We start from the raw sequence: 15,213 nt of genomic DNA on the forward strand, positions 1-15,213 counted from the left end.
AGTAAGTAATTTCTTCAGTAATAATTAAAGATGTATGTGTTTTGGCAAATTCCTTATATAGAGATTCTGACGTAGTCATTCTCAGATTGAGAAACTTTAGCATTATTTCTATATGACTGTAATATTTATCACTCTATTAAAGGAATATTTTAAAAAGGTAGTCAAACTAAGAAAAAAATATTTTACCTAATTTTAGTGAAGGTGTATCACAAATAAGCACAAATAAATGCTTAAATCATGTAGGAGCAAAGCCAATGTTGAATAAAAGTGTAGTTTAAAATTGTAATGTCACTGAGCATATATAATTATTTATTCTGTGTAAGGTTGTACACATTACTGTCCATTTCAAGTTGTATTTGTGTTTATATACTTGTGAATATTTTAATACGAAATTTTATATAATAAATAGGGGGCAGCAATAGAAACAGGGAGTAAGCTTCACATCTCTGTTCACATAAATCTCCCATTTTTGATTCTATAAAAGTTTTTCAATAGTTTAATACAAATCTCTAATTCATTTCCCCTTTCACTATCTTCCAGCTCCTGACACTATTCCAGAGAAAATCTGTTTCAAATTTTTACTTCCCCCATCTTTAAAACATTACCTCTATAATAAGATTTATTGCCCCATCCTCTTAACTCAATTACTGAGTTCAAATCCCTGACTAATCTAGTCTACTTTTATTCAATCACCATTTCCATGTATAGCTCTCACATTTATTTTATGCCACCCACACTAGTCACCACTCCCTTTCTGATACATTTCATTTCTTAAGAATTCAGTATCAGAGAAGAAACTCAAGTTCTCCATTAATAGTGCAGAATATGCAAATAGTACAAACTTCCTAAAATGTTTATGCATTTTTCTAAAAAGTATAACAGAATAGTAGTCTAATTCCTCCATGAATGTAAAAGATAAATTAAAAATGAATAAATATTTTGATATGGTGTACATAATTAAATAAACTGGCCAAATTGTGAGTTAAAAAGTCTATGTAGGAATCAACTTTTACCTGTTTTAATTGAACAAATGTCAAAGGATACATGCTTTTAATTGGTCCAGATGGGGAAAATTCATTCAGAAGTTCAGTCACTGTTCCAACCTGCAATGGAGCAAAAACAGAGTATAATTTGCATTGAAATAAATGTAGAACAACAACATAATCATGCTAAACAATGCTTACATAAATAGTTACCAGAATTTGTCTAAAGTTATCCTGTTAAGATATGTATAGGAACCATTTAGCTCTTCTGCCTGTAGCAGAAGAGCTAAATGGTTCCTAAATGATTCTTTACTGAATTCTCATACAAATATGTTGAAGAATGTAATAATTCAAAATGCATGTCAGTTCCATGTAGAGATAATGTGAAAACTTAGTGAAAAAAAATGTCATTCCTCCAAAGCTTATATTTTATAATTAACTTTATTGCCATAAAGTAAATAAACTACCTTATCCTAAAGATACAATTTTTTCCTGAGACTAAATTCCCTGATGTGTTAATTCCAATTAAACTTTTTTTAAGGGTTCTTGCACATTTTTCAATTATACATTGTAAAAAAAGAGCTCCATTTTTTAAGCTTCATGACAAAGTTCAAATTTTCCACCTCCAATCTCCAAAGAGCAACACTACAAAGAAAATGATGTTTTGTTTTTTATTTAAAAATAAAAAAATAAAAAAAATCACTAAATCAAAATTTTCCAACTTATGACTATGCAAATCTAATGGCTATGTAATATACATTCATTTACCTTCATCAATTTAACTTCTCCATATGCAAACTTAGGAGTTGTTGGAGGTATAGGCCCCTTTGGCAAATCCTTATACTGAAATATGAATGAAAAAAAAAATACAAAATATAATCTTCAGTAGTTGAAGAATCAATTTTCTCATTCTCATGTAAATGATATGATATTATATGATCTTGGGTTGCTGTGGTACCATTACTCAGTCTGGAATCCTTGAGATTTGTTGGGACTAAATCTACCAGCATCATCACTTCCTAGCCAAAATGGTTAGGACTTATTGCAATTGTAGTCTCCCCACATCCTCACTACTTGGTAATAATTATATACAATGAAGAAGCTGCCATGAATTCCATTTTTTTTTTCATTTCTGCTATGACAACTTTAAATCTAGAATCTAGACTATTTTAATAATTTGTGGAACAACTCTGGAGATTTCTTACACATAACTCACAAAAATGATTATTCTGTAGAAAAAATGTGATAGACATTCTTCTTGCATCTAATAAGATAATCCTTTGCTCTCTTTTTATTTGTTATAATCAAATACATATTTTCATCTGCTACAATTGAGATACTTTATATCTAGCCTGTAAAGGGTTATACTAACATTCCCACATTTAGGATGGAAAAATCCAGAAAACTACCAGGTAAAAGAAAAGAGTTAGTTTTTTCCCCTGTACTCATTTGCTGCAATCTATTGGGCCTCCAGATTTTTAAGGTGCAGCACATGCACATACATTCACCTGAATTTTGTCATCAAATCGGAGAAATCTTGCTTGACTGAATCAGACTACTATGGAGCCCAGATTCATCTAGCAAGAGCAAGTATTTTAGGTTCTTGACTACATTAGAAATCAAAACAAATTCAGGGTAAGATACAGAAGTGATGTTCAAAAAGAAACTCACCATGCCAATGACTTCTCTGAGAGCAAAATACTTCTCTGTAAGATCCCCTGCTTCACTCAATGGGGCATCGTAATCATAACTAGTAGGTTGTGCCATGTATGGTATATTGGCTCCTGTGAGAAGAAGCAGATTGTAAGTTGGGTATTTGATTGCCTCCACTGAATTATATAGGCTTAGGAGATTTTATAGTGTCTTTGGTGAAATACATTGCATGTACTTCATAGATGATAAGATACCTGCTGTAGTATATTGATTTGCAAGGCAACAGCTATATTTGAGATACCAGCTTGGTGTAACAGCATGAGCATGTTTAGAGTAAAATTAAACTTTAATTGGATTTGTAAAATACTGACCCCAAAGCATCCAAAGTGATGAATACTGTCCTTATCATTCATATAAGATAATTGCTTAAATCACAGATATGACTAGTAACCTAGTTTGCTCATTTCTTTTTTTTTACTGAGGTATTGTGCTAACGATGCCCTCGATGTGATGTCCTGATGCCTGGAGGCTGTGCGGATCTGGATGGGGAGGGACAGGCTCAAGCTCAATCCCTCCAAGACGGAGTGGCTGTGGTTTCCGTCATCCCAATTTGTGCATCTTGTTCCATCTTTGATGATAGGGGGAGAAATTTTAGCCCCCTCACAGAGAGCCCACAATCTGGGCGTCCTCCTGGATACACGGCTTAGTTTAGAACACCTGACGGCCAGGACCAGGGGGGCCTTTTATCAGGTTCGCCTGGTACGTCAGTTGTGCCCCTTCCTGGATTGGGATGCTCTGTGCACAGTCACTCATGCCCTCGTCCTTTCTCGCCTGGACTACTGTAACACTCTCTACATGGGGCTGCCTTGAAGAGCACCCGGAAGCTTCAACTGGTCCAGAATGCGGCTGCGCGGGTTATCATGGGGGCACCTAGGTGTTCCCATGTGACACCCCTTTTAGGCGGCCTGCACTGGTTGCCGGTTGTCTTCCAGGTGCGATTCAAGGTACTAATTATGACCTTTAAAGCACTCCATGGCTTAGGCCCAGGGTACCTGTGAGACCACCTACTGCCACCAGTAGCCTCCCATCATCCAGTGCGATCCCACAGAGTTGGCCTCCTCAGGGTGCCATCAGCCAGACAGTGTCAACTAGTGACCCCCAGAGGGAGAGCCTTCTCTGTGGGAGACCCATCCCTCTGGAATGAGCTGCCCCCGGAGCTTCGTATAATCCCCGACCTCCAGTCCTTCCGACACTCCCTAAAAAGTTGGCTTTTTCAGCAAGCCAGCCTGGCCTGAACAAAACAAAATAAATTATTGATCACTGTTAATTTTAATTTGAGTTTTTTTTAAAAAAAATGTCATTGTCAATTTTAATTGGGTTTGGGATATTCTATTTAAATTTTTTTAAACTTTTGTATTATGTGTTTCTTTTAATGTTGCCCTGAGTCCTTGGGAGAAGGGCAGCATATAAATCTAATAAACCTAAACCTAAAAACCTTGATTGACTAATACGTACTTGATAGTAGAGAAGAACATCTTATCTTTCTCATATACAGGAGTGACATCAGAACTATAGGAACTAGATTGCAAGAGTGTTGGGACAGGTTTTAACCAAATTATGGTTGAAAGAAATGACTATGAACAAATTTTGAGAAGATAGTAGTGGAATTTACACCAGGTAGTAGATATGTACAGATTATATTTTGCTCTTCAATAGATAAATTTCTGAGGCGGGGCTGACGTCACGATGGTACGATATGCGATCTTGAAACTCCAAGATTGCCATCAATATCTCTGCTGCTGGGCGGTCCTATTGGACCTAAACCATCCCATAGAGACTGTGATAGAGAAGGGCACATCCTGCTGATCCCAGGAACATCGCAAAGTCCCTGGTAGATCCAGGAGAAGCCCTTTTTTTCCAGCCACTGAGAAGCAGCCATTAAAGCTGCAGAAAATTGGGGCAGCTCCAGAATGGAGGAAAGCTGAAGAGAAAGTGTGTCGAATTGATGAGATAATTTTTATTACCCCGTATATACTCGAGTATAGGCCGACCCGAATATAAGCCGAGGCACCTAATTTTACCACAAAAAACTGGAAAAGTTATTGACTCGAGTATAAGCCTAGGGTGGGAAATGCAGCAGCTACCGATAAATTTCAAAAATAAAAATAGATACCAATAATGCCATTGCCCATTGAATAACATATACAGCCTGCCTGTGCCCATTAAATATACAGTAGCCATTGTAAAAATTTGCTCTGCATAACAAATTATTATCACACAATACCGGTGTATTCAATGAAATACTTCACTCACCTCATGATGCTGATGTCCCGCTGTGATGATGATGTCCCGCCTCCTATGACACACGGCACAGTGATTCCTATCATTGGATCACTGTACCAGAGGAGGTGGGACATCGCTATGTGGCTGCTTGCCATAACAAGGAGGAGGTGGGACATCGTTGCAGAGCGGCAGGAGGGGGAGGAAGGGGAATCGTAAGATAGCCCTGCATTACATTAGAACGTGAGGAGGGGGGATGGTGCGGTGCACGCTGCGCGGCAAACTGACACAGAGGGAGGAGAAACTCAGGGGTGCTGGGCCATTCACGAGCGTCACCCAGCGGCATGGCCCCGCCCCTTTTTCTCCTCCATTTCAGGCAAATTTTTCACTGACTCGAGTATAAGCCGAGGCGGCTTTTTTCAGCTCAAAAAGTGGGCTGAAAAACTAGGCTTATACTTGAGTATATACAGTATTAGAGAAGAGAATACCCTAAAAGATCAAAAGTAAAGTTAAAATTGAAGACCGAAGAAGTCAAGCAGCGAGATTAAATCTGAGTCAAACTTATTGTGTTATTTTTCCTTAAACCTTTTATTGCTGGAATTTTTACAAATACTTATTTTTTTAATCTGGATTGGTTTTTTCCCCTTTTATTTTCCTTTTTTAATACTTATTGTTTAAGACTTTCTTTCTTTTTCTTTTTTCAACACTCTATTGCATTTTTAATTCCCCCCCATAAGTTTGGAATATAAAGAGGGAAGTAAAAGTAAAGGAAAAGAAATAACACTGCCACTTAGAGGCTTGGAAACATTGTTTTTCTTTTCTTTCTTTGAGCATTTGTGCAAAGTAAGAGCTGGTGTTACATTTCAAGGACTCTGAGCTTGTTTATTAAAAATGATAGTAGGATGAGCACGGATTGTTTATACAGGTGCTCCTCTGGAGTACTATCAGTAGTTGGATTGGAGTGAAAAGAAAGTTTGGAGTTGAAAGGAAGAAGATTGCAGTGAACGTGTTTGGAACTTAATAAAAAAGCTTTGGATTCTATATAGTGACAGTGTTTACTATCTGGAGGAAAAAATCAATACAGAAGATGTTGCAGCACGAAAAATAAAAAGAAGTGGCATTGCAGATGATTATGCAAGAAATTAAAAAATACAAGTAAGAACAGAGAACATTGAAAAGAGAACAGAGAATATTGAACAAAGAACAGGAAAAATAGATGAAAAAATTGAGAATATCCACCAAACGATGATGAAATATGAAGACAGATTTCAAAAAATTGAAGAAAAAGATGAACAAAGAGATAAGAAAATTGCAGATTGACTATGGTTGAAAAAGACAAGAGTGGAATATTGGAATGGGAGATTGACAGATCAGAATTTTACATCAGATTCCAGAATATAGAAGAAAAGGGAGAAAATTTGGCAGAAGTAATGAGAGAAATTCTGGCAGAAGCATTGGTGATAACCAAAGGGAAGTTGATGGAAGGAACAGACGAGGGATTTTGAGTCTTTACAAGATATGCAGTGAAAAACAAGTTGCCAAGAGAAGTCCATATAAGATCTACCAAGAAAGCAATTAGAATACAAATACTAGAAATGGCAAGAGATAAAAGATTGTACTACTACTGGATGGGTATAGGATAATGCAATGAAATGCTATAATAAAAATTAATTTAAATTAATTTAAATTTAGAATATTACGCATAAAATGAATAAATAATAGTTATAGTCAAATAAATGATTAACAATGATAATGTATACATATATACTAGATTGATAATATGAGATTTTATATAAATTGTAAGTGAGGACTATGGAAAGGATGCACAAAAATTTGTAACCAATGATAAACAATTTTATACAGAATATAATATAAAGATGTACTACTACTGGATGGTTTTAGGATGACGTAATGAAATGCCATAATATAAATTTATTCCAAATTTAGAATATCTCACATAAAAGGAATAATAGTTATAGTCAAATAAATGTTTAACAATGATAATAATTGTACACATATATATCAGATTGATAATATGAGATTCTATATAAATTGTAAATGAAGACTATGGTGAGTAAGCACAAAAGTTTTGTAACCATCAATACACTGTATGTAACTGGAAGATGGTTTTATATTTTATATTTGTCTGTATTTGTTTGTTTAAAAATAAAACATATATTAAAAATAGATAAATTTCTTATATTTATACATTTGTTGACTAAAACAAAGTGCATGACAAAAATTACCAAGCTTGAAATATGGATATTCTGTGTGAAAAATGAAGTTAAATATTGATAATTTTCAGAAAATGTTAGAGAAACTATATGATGCAGAACTATGAATCAGAAAATGTACCAAAGAAAATCATACTTTAGCCATTCTTGACTCTTTCGTCATTCTTGACTTTATCTTATTGGTCAAGGAAAAAGGAGTGAACCATTTCAAATGGCAAAATATAGAGTAAGTAGAGAAAAGACTATACTGTGGGGGTGGGGGAGTACAATGGTTCCAAATAAAACGTCTCACTCTATTTAACTCTATGGCTTCATATAAGCAAGAAAGTCAGTCCTTGTTATAATCTTAGCCTATGTGCCTGGCAGTTAGATATTACTCATACAGATAGTCCTTGGATTAAGACTACTTGTTCAGCAACCATTCAAAATTACAATGTTGCTGAACTAGTAGGCCTATGACAGGCTTTGGAGTTCTGACCATCACTGTAGTTATGTGACTGTGAGCCGGTACTTGATGCTGGTTTGTGTGAGTACATCTCAGCAAGCTACAGTCATGGGATCACAATTTCCAATGTTCCTTGCTACCCTCCATAAGTAACGACAGTGGGAAAGCCAGCAGACAGTGAGAATTCACTCTCCTTCCTGCCATTTTTGTCACTACACTTTGTAGCACCTGCCCAAAGCACCCCCATCCATATTCCACAGAGTCTGCCCAGAGCACATCTATGGCACCTGCACACTTGTGCAGTCCTGGAGTTATGATGGCAGCTAGGATTGCCATTGCTAAGTGATAGATTCACATAACATAGCACTTCATTATTATATTGCTTAGTGATAGAAATTCTGGTTTCAATACTCTCGTAATCTGAGGATACTTGTGCTATATTCTGGAAATTGAAACCCCAACAAAAAGAACTCCCTTCTATGACTTTTCTATTTTCTCCCATCTAAAATTCTTCTACACCTCTGTTTAAGAAGACATATAGTACATATTCTTGTTTTTAGGATTAGAAAAAAGAAAATGTTTTAATTATAGGATAAGCAGTTACATGCACACTTCTTACCATTCCAGTAGCCAAAATTAGTGCCTCCTATGAACATATATCTGAAAAAAGAAGTAGAAAAGCATTTGAGGATGCTGCACAACCACCTTGGTTTTTTTCCCTTTTAAACAGATATCAATGAACTTACAGGTTAACATTAGCTCCAGATGCCAAGATTTCACTAAGAGTTTTTGCTATGGCTGGTGACGGTATAACATTATGGGGGTGGCCCCAATGATCTAACCAACCAGTATAGAATTCAGAATTCACCTGAAAAAGAAAAATCTTTTTTAAGAAAAAGTATATTAGAAATAAAGAACTAATGCATAACAATCTACAACAAAAGGCTTCTCAAGAGATCTATTCGCTACACATTTAACTACATAAATAAGGATGAATTCATGCCAAAGTCGAATGCAGTTCAAACATTTTCTCATCACCTTATCCTCCATTGTATATGTCATTCAAGGCATGCTGCAGGAAGATACGGGTGATATGCTTACAACTAATACTAGGAAACCTCATCTAAGCAGCATTTATTTAATCTACATTTTAAAAGTCCATTGTCAAAGTTATGGCAATGGAACAGTTTATAATATTCCATTATGATACTGAAGAAATAACAAAGAAATTTCAATTACTTAAAACCTCAAAAAGCTTTAAATGCTGTTGTAGAGCACAATCAAGAGTTATGCCACATTCCATGTCTCCAAAACACCATAAAGATTTTTGCAAGATAAGAAGATTCAACTTCACCTCTAAAGGAAATGTGAAGACCTCATACAGCTTTTACAACTTTTTTTCTGGAGCTACAAAATGGGTGACGATTCTTTACACTTACCGTTGAACCATCCCCACAGTCACATGATCAAAATTCAGATGCTTGGCAACTGACTCATGTTTAGACAGTTGTAATGTCCTAAGACATTTTGCTATCTTGTGGCAAGCAAAGTAAATGGGGAAGACAGATTTGCTTAACATCTGTGTTACTAACTTAACAAATGCAATAATTCGATTAACAACTGTGGCAGGAAAAGTCATAAAATGAGGCAGACTCATTTAACAATTGCCTCACTTAGCAAATGAAATTTTGGGCTCAATTGTGATTATTAATCAAAGATTTCTTGTACTTGAAAGACCATATAAATATGACTTTGTAGGTCAAGGAGGTAAAAACTGTGGCTAAATCGAAGTGTCAAAAACACAAAGCAGTACTCAGATACTAAATGTTCTAATAAAACAAGGTTAAGAAAGTTAAATGAATGAGAAAAGAAAAGAGAAATAGTTAAATAGCAGTTTCTTCATAGACAATAAAATCATAAGATGAAACGTATGCATCCAACATTCCATTGCAATTCTTTAAATAGGACAATATCCTATTTAAGGTCCTAATCCTTGATGGTGGGATGCTTATTGAAATAATGTGAAAATTAAACAGCTTCTAATAAAATACACAATGTTACCTAACTTAGAAGACAAAATAAAGGATTGGGAGGAACCCGACATTTCCATCCCAGAGGAAAGTATGATACAGAGTGAGAAATAAAACCTACATTGCTTTTAAAAGAAAGATATACCCTGCTCTTAACATGAAACTTTATTAGATTTTAAAAAAATAAGAATAGGGATTTGCATTGGAAATGGAAATATTACCATATCAATATTCTTATCACAATAGAGAAAGTTCAAAGTTGAGTTTATGCTAAGGTGACCAGACGTCCCGCTTTTGGCGGGACACACCCGCCTTCCAACGCATTTTCCCGCGTCCCGCCCGCCTTTTTAAAAAGCACGCTTTTTTTGGCGCTCGCAGCTCCCGCCCATCAGCTGCTAGCTTGCTGGGCTGGCTCATCGTTCTGTTCTCTATCCTACCTCCTACCTACAAATTTAAGCCAGCCCAGCCTGCCGCTCACAGATTGGATTGGCCTGGACTCCAGCCAATCAGTGAGCTGGCTGGGATGGAAAACGTGGCATGCTTAAAGTTTTCCATCCCAGCCAGCTCACTGATTGGCTGGAGTCCGCTTAGCATGCCGCATGAGTCCCCCGCCCATCCGTTGCCGCTCGCATGGGCGGGGTAGCGTAGCGAGTGAGCGGGGAGCGAGCTCGCCTTTCCAGCTCCACTTCCGGACAAGCTGTGGAAAAACCTCTGCGAAAAGTGCCACCTGGGGCCGCCGCTTCTTCTCCGAACTCAGAGTAAGTGACGGGCGGGGCGAGTGAGGGGGGGGGTGGCGGGATCGCCACCCGCTGCACTGCAGTTGACTCACCCCGGGCCGGGTGGGCTGGGAGGCTCTGGGCGTCCGGGCGGGAAGAGCACAGAGAAAGGCAGAGCGGCGCTCGACGCGACTCTGCTATTTCTGCTGGAGGAGTCCCTAGATAGGGAAGGCGGGTGGCGAGGCAGAGCAAGGGAGCGCAAATGGCGGATCCCGGGCTCATATGCAGAGGGAGCTCTCCAGGCACAGGAGCGCTGGAAAAGTGCTCCGCTCATGCACCCACCGGGACGGAGCACGCTCGCTCCAGCCCTGCCTGCCGGCAGGACTTTGAAGTGTTAGCTTGCCGCTTACCTTCCACTTCGGCCCGCGCGGAAGGCAATCCAGCCCTTTCAAAGTCATGCCGGCAGTTTAGAACTCGCCCACCATTCAGCGAAAGATGTTGCGCTGAATGGCGGCCGAGGGGCACGCTAAAGTGCCAGCATGAGTTTGAAGGGCTGGCTTGCCGCTTGCCTTCCACTTCGGCCAGCGCGGAAGGCAATCCAGCCCTTTCAAAGTCATGCCGGCAGTTTAGAACTCGCCCGCCATTCAGCGAAAGATGTTGCGCTGAATGGCGGCCGAGGGGCACGCTAAAGTGCCAGCATGAGTTTGAAGGGCTGGCTTGCCGCTTGCCTTCCACTTCGGCCCGCGCGGAAGGCAATCCAGCCCTTTCAAAGTCATGCCGGCAGTTTAGAACTCGCCCGCCATTCAGCGAAAGATGTTTCGCTGAATGGCGGCCGAGGGGCACGCTAAAGTGCCAGCATGAGTTTGAAGGGCTGGCTTGCCGCTTGCCTTCCACTTCGGCCCGCGCGGAAGGCAATCCAGCCCTTTCAAAGTCATGCCGGCAGTTTAGAACTCGCCCGCCATTCAGCGAAACATCTTTCGCTGAATGGCAGCCGAGGGGCACACTAAAGTGCCAGCATGAGTTTGAAGGGCTGGCTTGCCTTCCATGTCGGCCCGCGTGGAAGGAAAGCCGCACTTCAAAGTCATGCCGGCAGTGGGAAGCCTTTGCTGGCCCGATACCAGCTCTGAAGTTGCTTTCCTTTCTACTAAAGCCCCTGCTCAGCAAAGCAAGTCTGGGGAAGTCCTTTGAGCCGGCTAGAAAAGGTCTGCCGCGAACTGGGAAGCTGACGCACCCCCCTCCTCTCTGCCCCCCCTCTGCAACCCCGGATACCCTCTGCCGCCGTGCCTGAAGCATGGGAGCGCTCACCAGCCGGCAGAACGCCGGAGTGGAAGAGGTGGATGTCCCGTCCAATTCCCTCTACAGATATCCCCCAAAATCTGGTAAGACGGAGCAAGCGGGGGGGGGATATGCGAGAGGTTTGCGGGGAATCCCGCATGGCAGGGTTTTGCGCGCGCTCCGTATTCTGAGTTGAGGGAATGGGAGCAGCGGCTGCAACCCCAGAGTTCGGCTAGGCGAGAACTTTAAGGCGAGCGGTGGGACGGACCCTTGCTGTCAATCTCCCCCCCCCTTTGTGCCTTTTCGCAGCCGTCCCATCGTTCTCCCACCAGTGGGGCTGCTCCTGTGATGTGGTCCCCCCCCCCGTGGCTGCGAAGGAGTTTCCCGAGAGTTTTAGAGGGTCAGGAGTACGACCCTCATTGCAACGTCGCCATTTGCAAGCTCTGGCTGCTTGGGAGGATGGTTATTTATTTATTTTTTTCTTCTTGCTTCCGCTTTCTTGCCGGCTTGCAAGGATTGTGGTGGCGGCTTGGATGGAAATAGTGACATTCGTGACATCGCACTTGGGGTTAAAAACTGCTTTTCGTTCGCGGCAGCAACTGCTCTTTGAGAATTCTTGCTTGAAAAAACAGGACTCCCTCACGCGGTCCTGAATTGAGGTCCATCTCCCTCCACCCCTAATTAAAAAGCCCCTGGTAAATTCTTGCCTGTCCTGTGCCACTTGGCATGCCTGCCTGTTTAGTTGTTACTGCGCTGATTGAATTCTAAAATGCCCCATCAATCTTCCGATGTAACATTTAACCATCCCCGCTGCTAATGAGAGTTTGCCCCTTCGCCCGCTGAGTTGGAGTCGGCGATGGGACGCGCGGGGTCGGTCGGTGGCTCTCTCGCTCGCTCCTCCCGCCGCGGCGCCAGCAGCAATGGGATATGCTTGGGGAAGGGACAGCCAGAACCACCTGCCCGGATTTGTGCTCCAGCCGTCGCCACCGCTTCTGCTGCTGGTGAGCACGCGAAAGGAGAAAAAAGGAAAGGGCGACGGCTCCAGGACACAGCGACCCGTGGGAGCGCCGGAGGAACCGGGGGATGTTATAGCTGCTTTTCGCTTCTCCGCCTTTTCCTGGGGACCGTGGAGGAATCTTGGTCTGGCATCATTGAGGAGAACTTGCCGCGCGCCTGTTTCGAGGCTCATCACTAGCAAATACCCACCGCTAGAAGATGGGGAGGGTAACCTGGGTCTTCTCGGGCCAGGATCGGACCTTCCTGGCTGCCTTTGCCACTGCTGCCGCCGCCACTGCTTGGCAGATTCTCCTCAATGATGCCAGACCAAGATTCCTCCACAATCCCCAGGAAGAGGTGGAGAAGCAGGGCGGAGAGAGGAAAGGAAGCTGCAGCCGAAGGGAGAGACATTCGCCCCCGTGTTCAGCAAAGCAAGCCCGCTAGCGGCGCCTGTGCTGTGGTGGGAATTGACTCCAGTGAGGCCCAGTAGCCGCCGGTTGGGGTGGCTGTCAAGGCGCTGAAAGGAAGGAGCTGCAGCCGAAGGGAGAGACGCTCGCCCCCGTGTTCAGCAAAGCAAGCCCGCTGGCGGCGCTGTGCTGTGGTGGGAAGCGAACTGCGGGTCCCCCCCTGCCGCCGCCGCCTTCTTTACCTCTGCCTCTTCCAGAGCCCGGGGTGGCTGTCAGGGTGCTGACGGTGGAGCGGACGCGGCCAGTTTGTTACTGCTTCCAGGATCGAGACGGACGAGGGAAGCGGCGGTGGCTGGCCCCAACAACAACACGGTGCGGTGGGAAGCGAGTCTGCAAGGCTTGGTTGCTTCCCATCCAGAGGTGGCGGCAAGAGCAGCGCGTTGTTGTTGTTGGGGCTAGCTACCTTCTCGTCCATGGCTGGACCTTCCGTTCTTCCTCCGCACCTCGTTACAGTCGCTGCTGACGTCCGCCGCCACCGCTTCCCTCGTCCGTCTCGATTGCTGGAAGCAGTAATAAACAGCGCGTCTGCTCCGCTGTCAGCGCCCTGACAGCCACCCCGGGCTCTGGAAGAGGCAGAGGTAAAGAAGGCGGCGGCGGCAGGGGGGGACCCGCAGTTCGCTTCCCACCACAGCACAGGCGCCGCCAGCGGGCTTGCTTTGCTGAACACGGGGGGGAGCGTCTCTCCCTTCGGCTGCAGCTCCTTCCTTTCAGCGCCTTGACAGCCACCCCAACCGGCGGCTACCGGGCCTCACTGGAGTCAATTGCAAAACCGCGTTCAGCGCTTTGAGGACCTGAGGCATCTTGGGAAATGCAGTTCCCTATCGGAAAGAATGGAGTAGCTGCGAATTTGTAACAACAGAAGATAATAACTTGGTGCTTCGCAGGTTACGAAATTTGCACACTGTTTTTTAAAAGTTAGATAAAGAAATTATGCTGTGAAAGCGACTAGAAAGCCTCCCCTCCCCTTCCTGTGTGCGAGAAAGGGAAGGAGAGGAAGGAAGGAGGGAGGGGGGAAGGAAAAAAGAAGAAGGGAGGGGGGAGAAGATGGAAGGAGAAAAGATGGATGGAAGGAGAAAGAATGGGAGGAGAAGGAGGAAGATGGAAGAAAAAAAGAAGAAAAAGAAGAAGGGAGGGAGAAAAGAGGGAAGGAGGTAGGAAGAAAAGGGGAAGAGAGGGAAAGAGCAGAAAGACAAAGAGGATGAAGTTGATAGGCAAGAGGAAAGAGGAAGGAAGGAAAAAAGAAAAAGGGAGGGAGAGAGGAAAGAAGAAAAGATGGAACTAGAAAGGAAAGAAGGGAGGGAGGAAAGGGGAAGACAGGGAAAGAGCAGAAAGACAGAGAAGGTGAAGGTAGATAGGCAGAAGGAAGGAAGAAGGAAGAAATAGGAAAGGAGGGAAGGAGGAAGAAACAGAAGCGAAGAGGAAGAGAGAAATGGAAAGAGCAGAAAGACAGAGAAGGTAGATAGGCAAAAGAAATGAAGCTGAAAGAATGGAAGGAGGAAGGAAGAGAAAAGGAGGAAGGGAGTGAGTGAGGAAAGAAGAGAGGATGGAAGGAGAAAGGAAGGAAGAGAGGGAAAGAGCAGAAGACGGATAAGGTGAAGGTAGATAAGCAAGAGGAATGAAGGAAGAAGTGAGGAGTCTCGAGGAGGGGGAAAACATTTAGTGACCAAAGTTACAATGGCATTGAAAAAAGTGACTGATGACCATTTTTCACACTTAGCGACCGTTGCGACCATTTTTCACACTTAGCGACCGTGGTCACGTGATCCTCATGGTCACGTGATCAAAATTTTGTTTGGCAACAGATTCGTATTTATGCTGGTTTCAGTGTCCTGGGGTGACCTTTTGACAAAAAAATTTTTTTTTAATCAAGCCCCCCCCCCCCCCCCCCCCCCCGGTCAAAGGCGTCCCTCTTTTCCAATCTGAAAATCTGGTCACCTTAGTTTATGCCCATGTCTGCTTGTACTTTTTCCATCAGCATTGTCCCAGGATTCTTTTCACTCCCTTTACTTTCCAGAACTCTTTAGAGAACCAAAGATCTGGAATCAGTAGCAGTCTCCACTCAGGACAACCCTGTCTGACATTCTGGCCATTTCTCTTTTTCAGAGGTAAACAAACTATTCCACAGAATTGTCTT

At 42.6% G+C, this 15,213-nt stretch overlaps 1 protein-coding gene across 2 annotated transcripts in view; it reads right to left on the minus strand.

Moving 5' to 3' along the window:
• Positions 1-15,213, minus strand: part of GLB1 (galactosidase beta 1) — a 224,857-nt gene that overhangs the window by 46,169 nt on the left and 163,475 nt on the right. For both annotated transcript variants that reach the window (XM_087713003.1, XM_087713002.1), the window contains exons 8-12: positions 8,342-8,463; positions 8,215-8,255; positions 2,655-2,767; positions 1,752-1,826; positions 1,014-1,103 (exon numbers count right to left, since the gene is read on the minus strand). In XM_087713003.1, the coding sequence (XP_087569129.1) occupies positions 1,014-1,103; positions 1,752-1,826; positions 2,655-2,767; positions 8,215-8,255; positions 8,342-8,463 (441 nt within the window). The remainder of the gene's footprint in view (positions 1-1,013; positions 1,104-1,751; positions 1,827-2,654; positions 2,768-8,214; positions 8,256-8,341; positions 8,464-15,213) is intronic.

This window comes from Thamnophis sirtalis, unplaced genomic scaffold (assembly GCF_051295495.1).
Source record: "Thamnophis sirtalis isolate CommonGarterSnake01/CBP01778 unplaced genomic scaffold, rThaSir2_p1.2 scaffold_4, whole genome shotgun sequence".
Classification (NCBI taxonomy): Eukaryota; Metazoa; Chordata; class Lepidosauria; order Squamata; family Natricidae; genus Thamnophis; species Thamnophis sirtalis.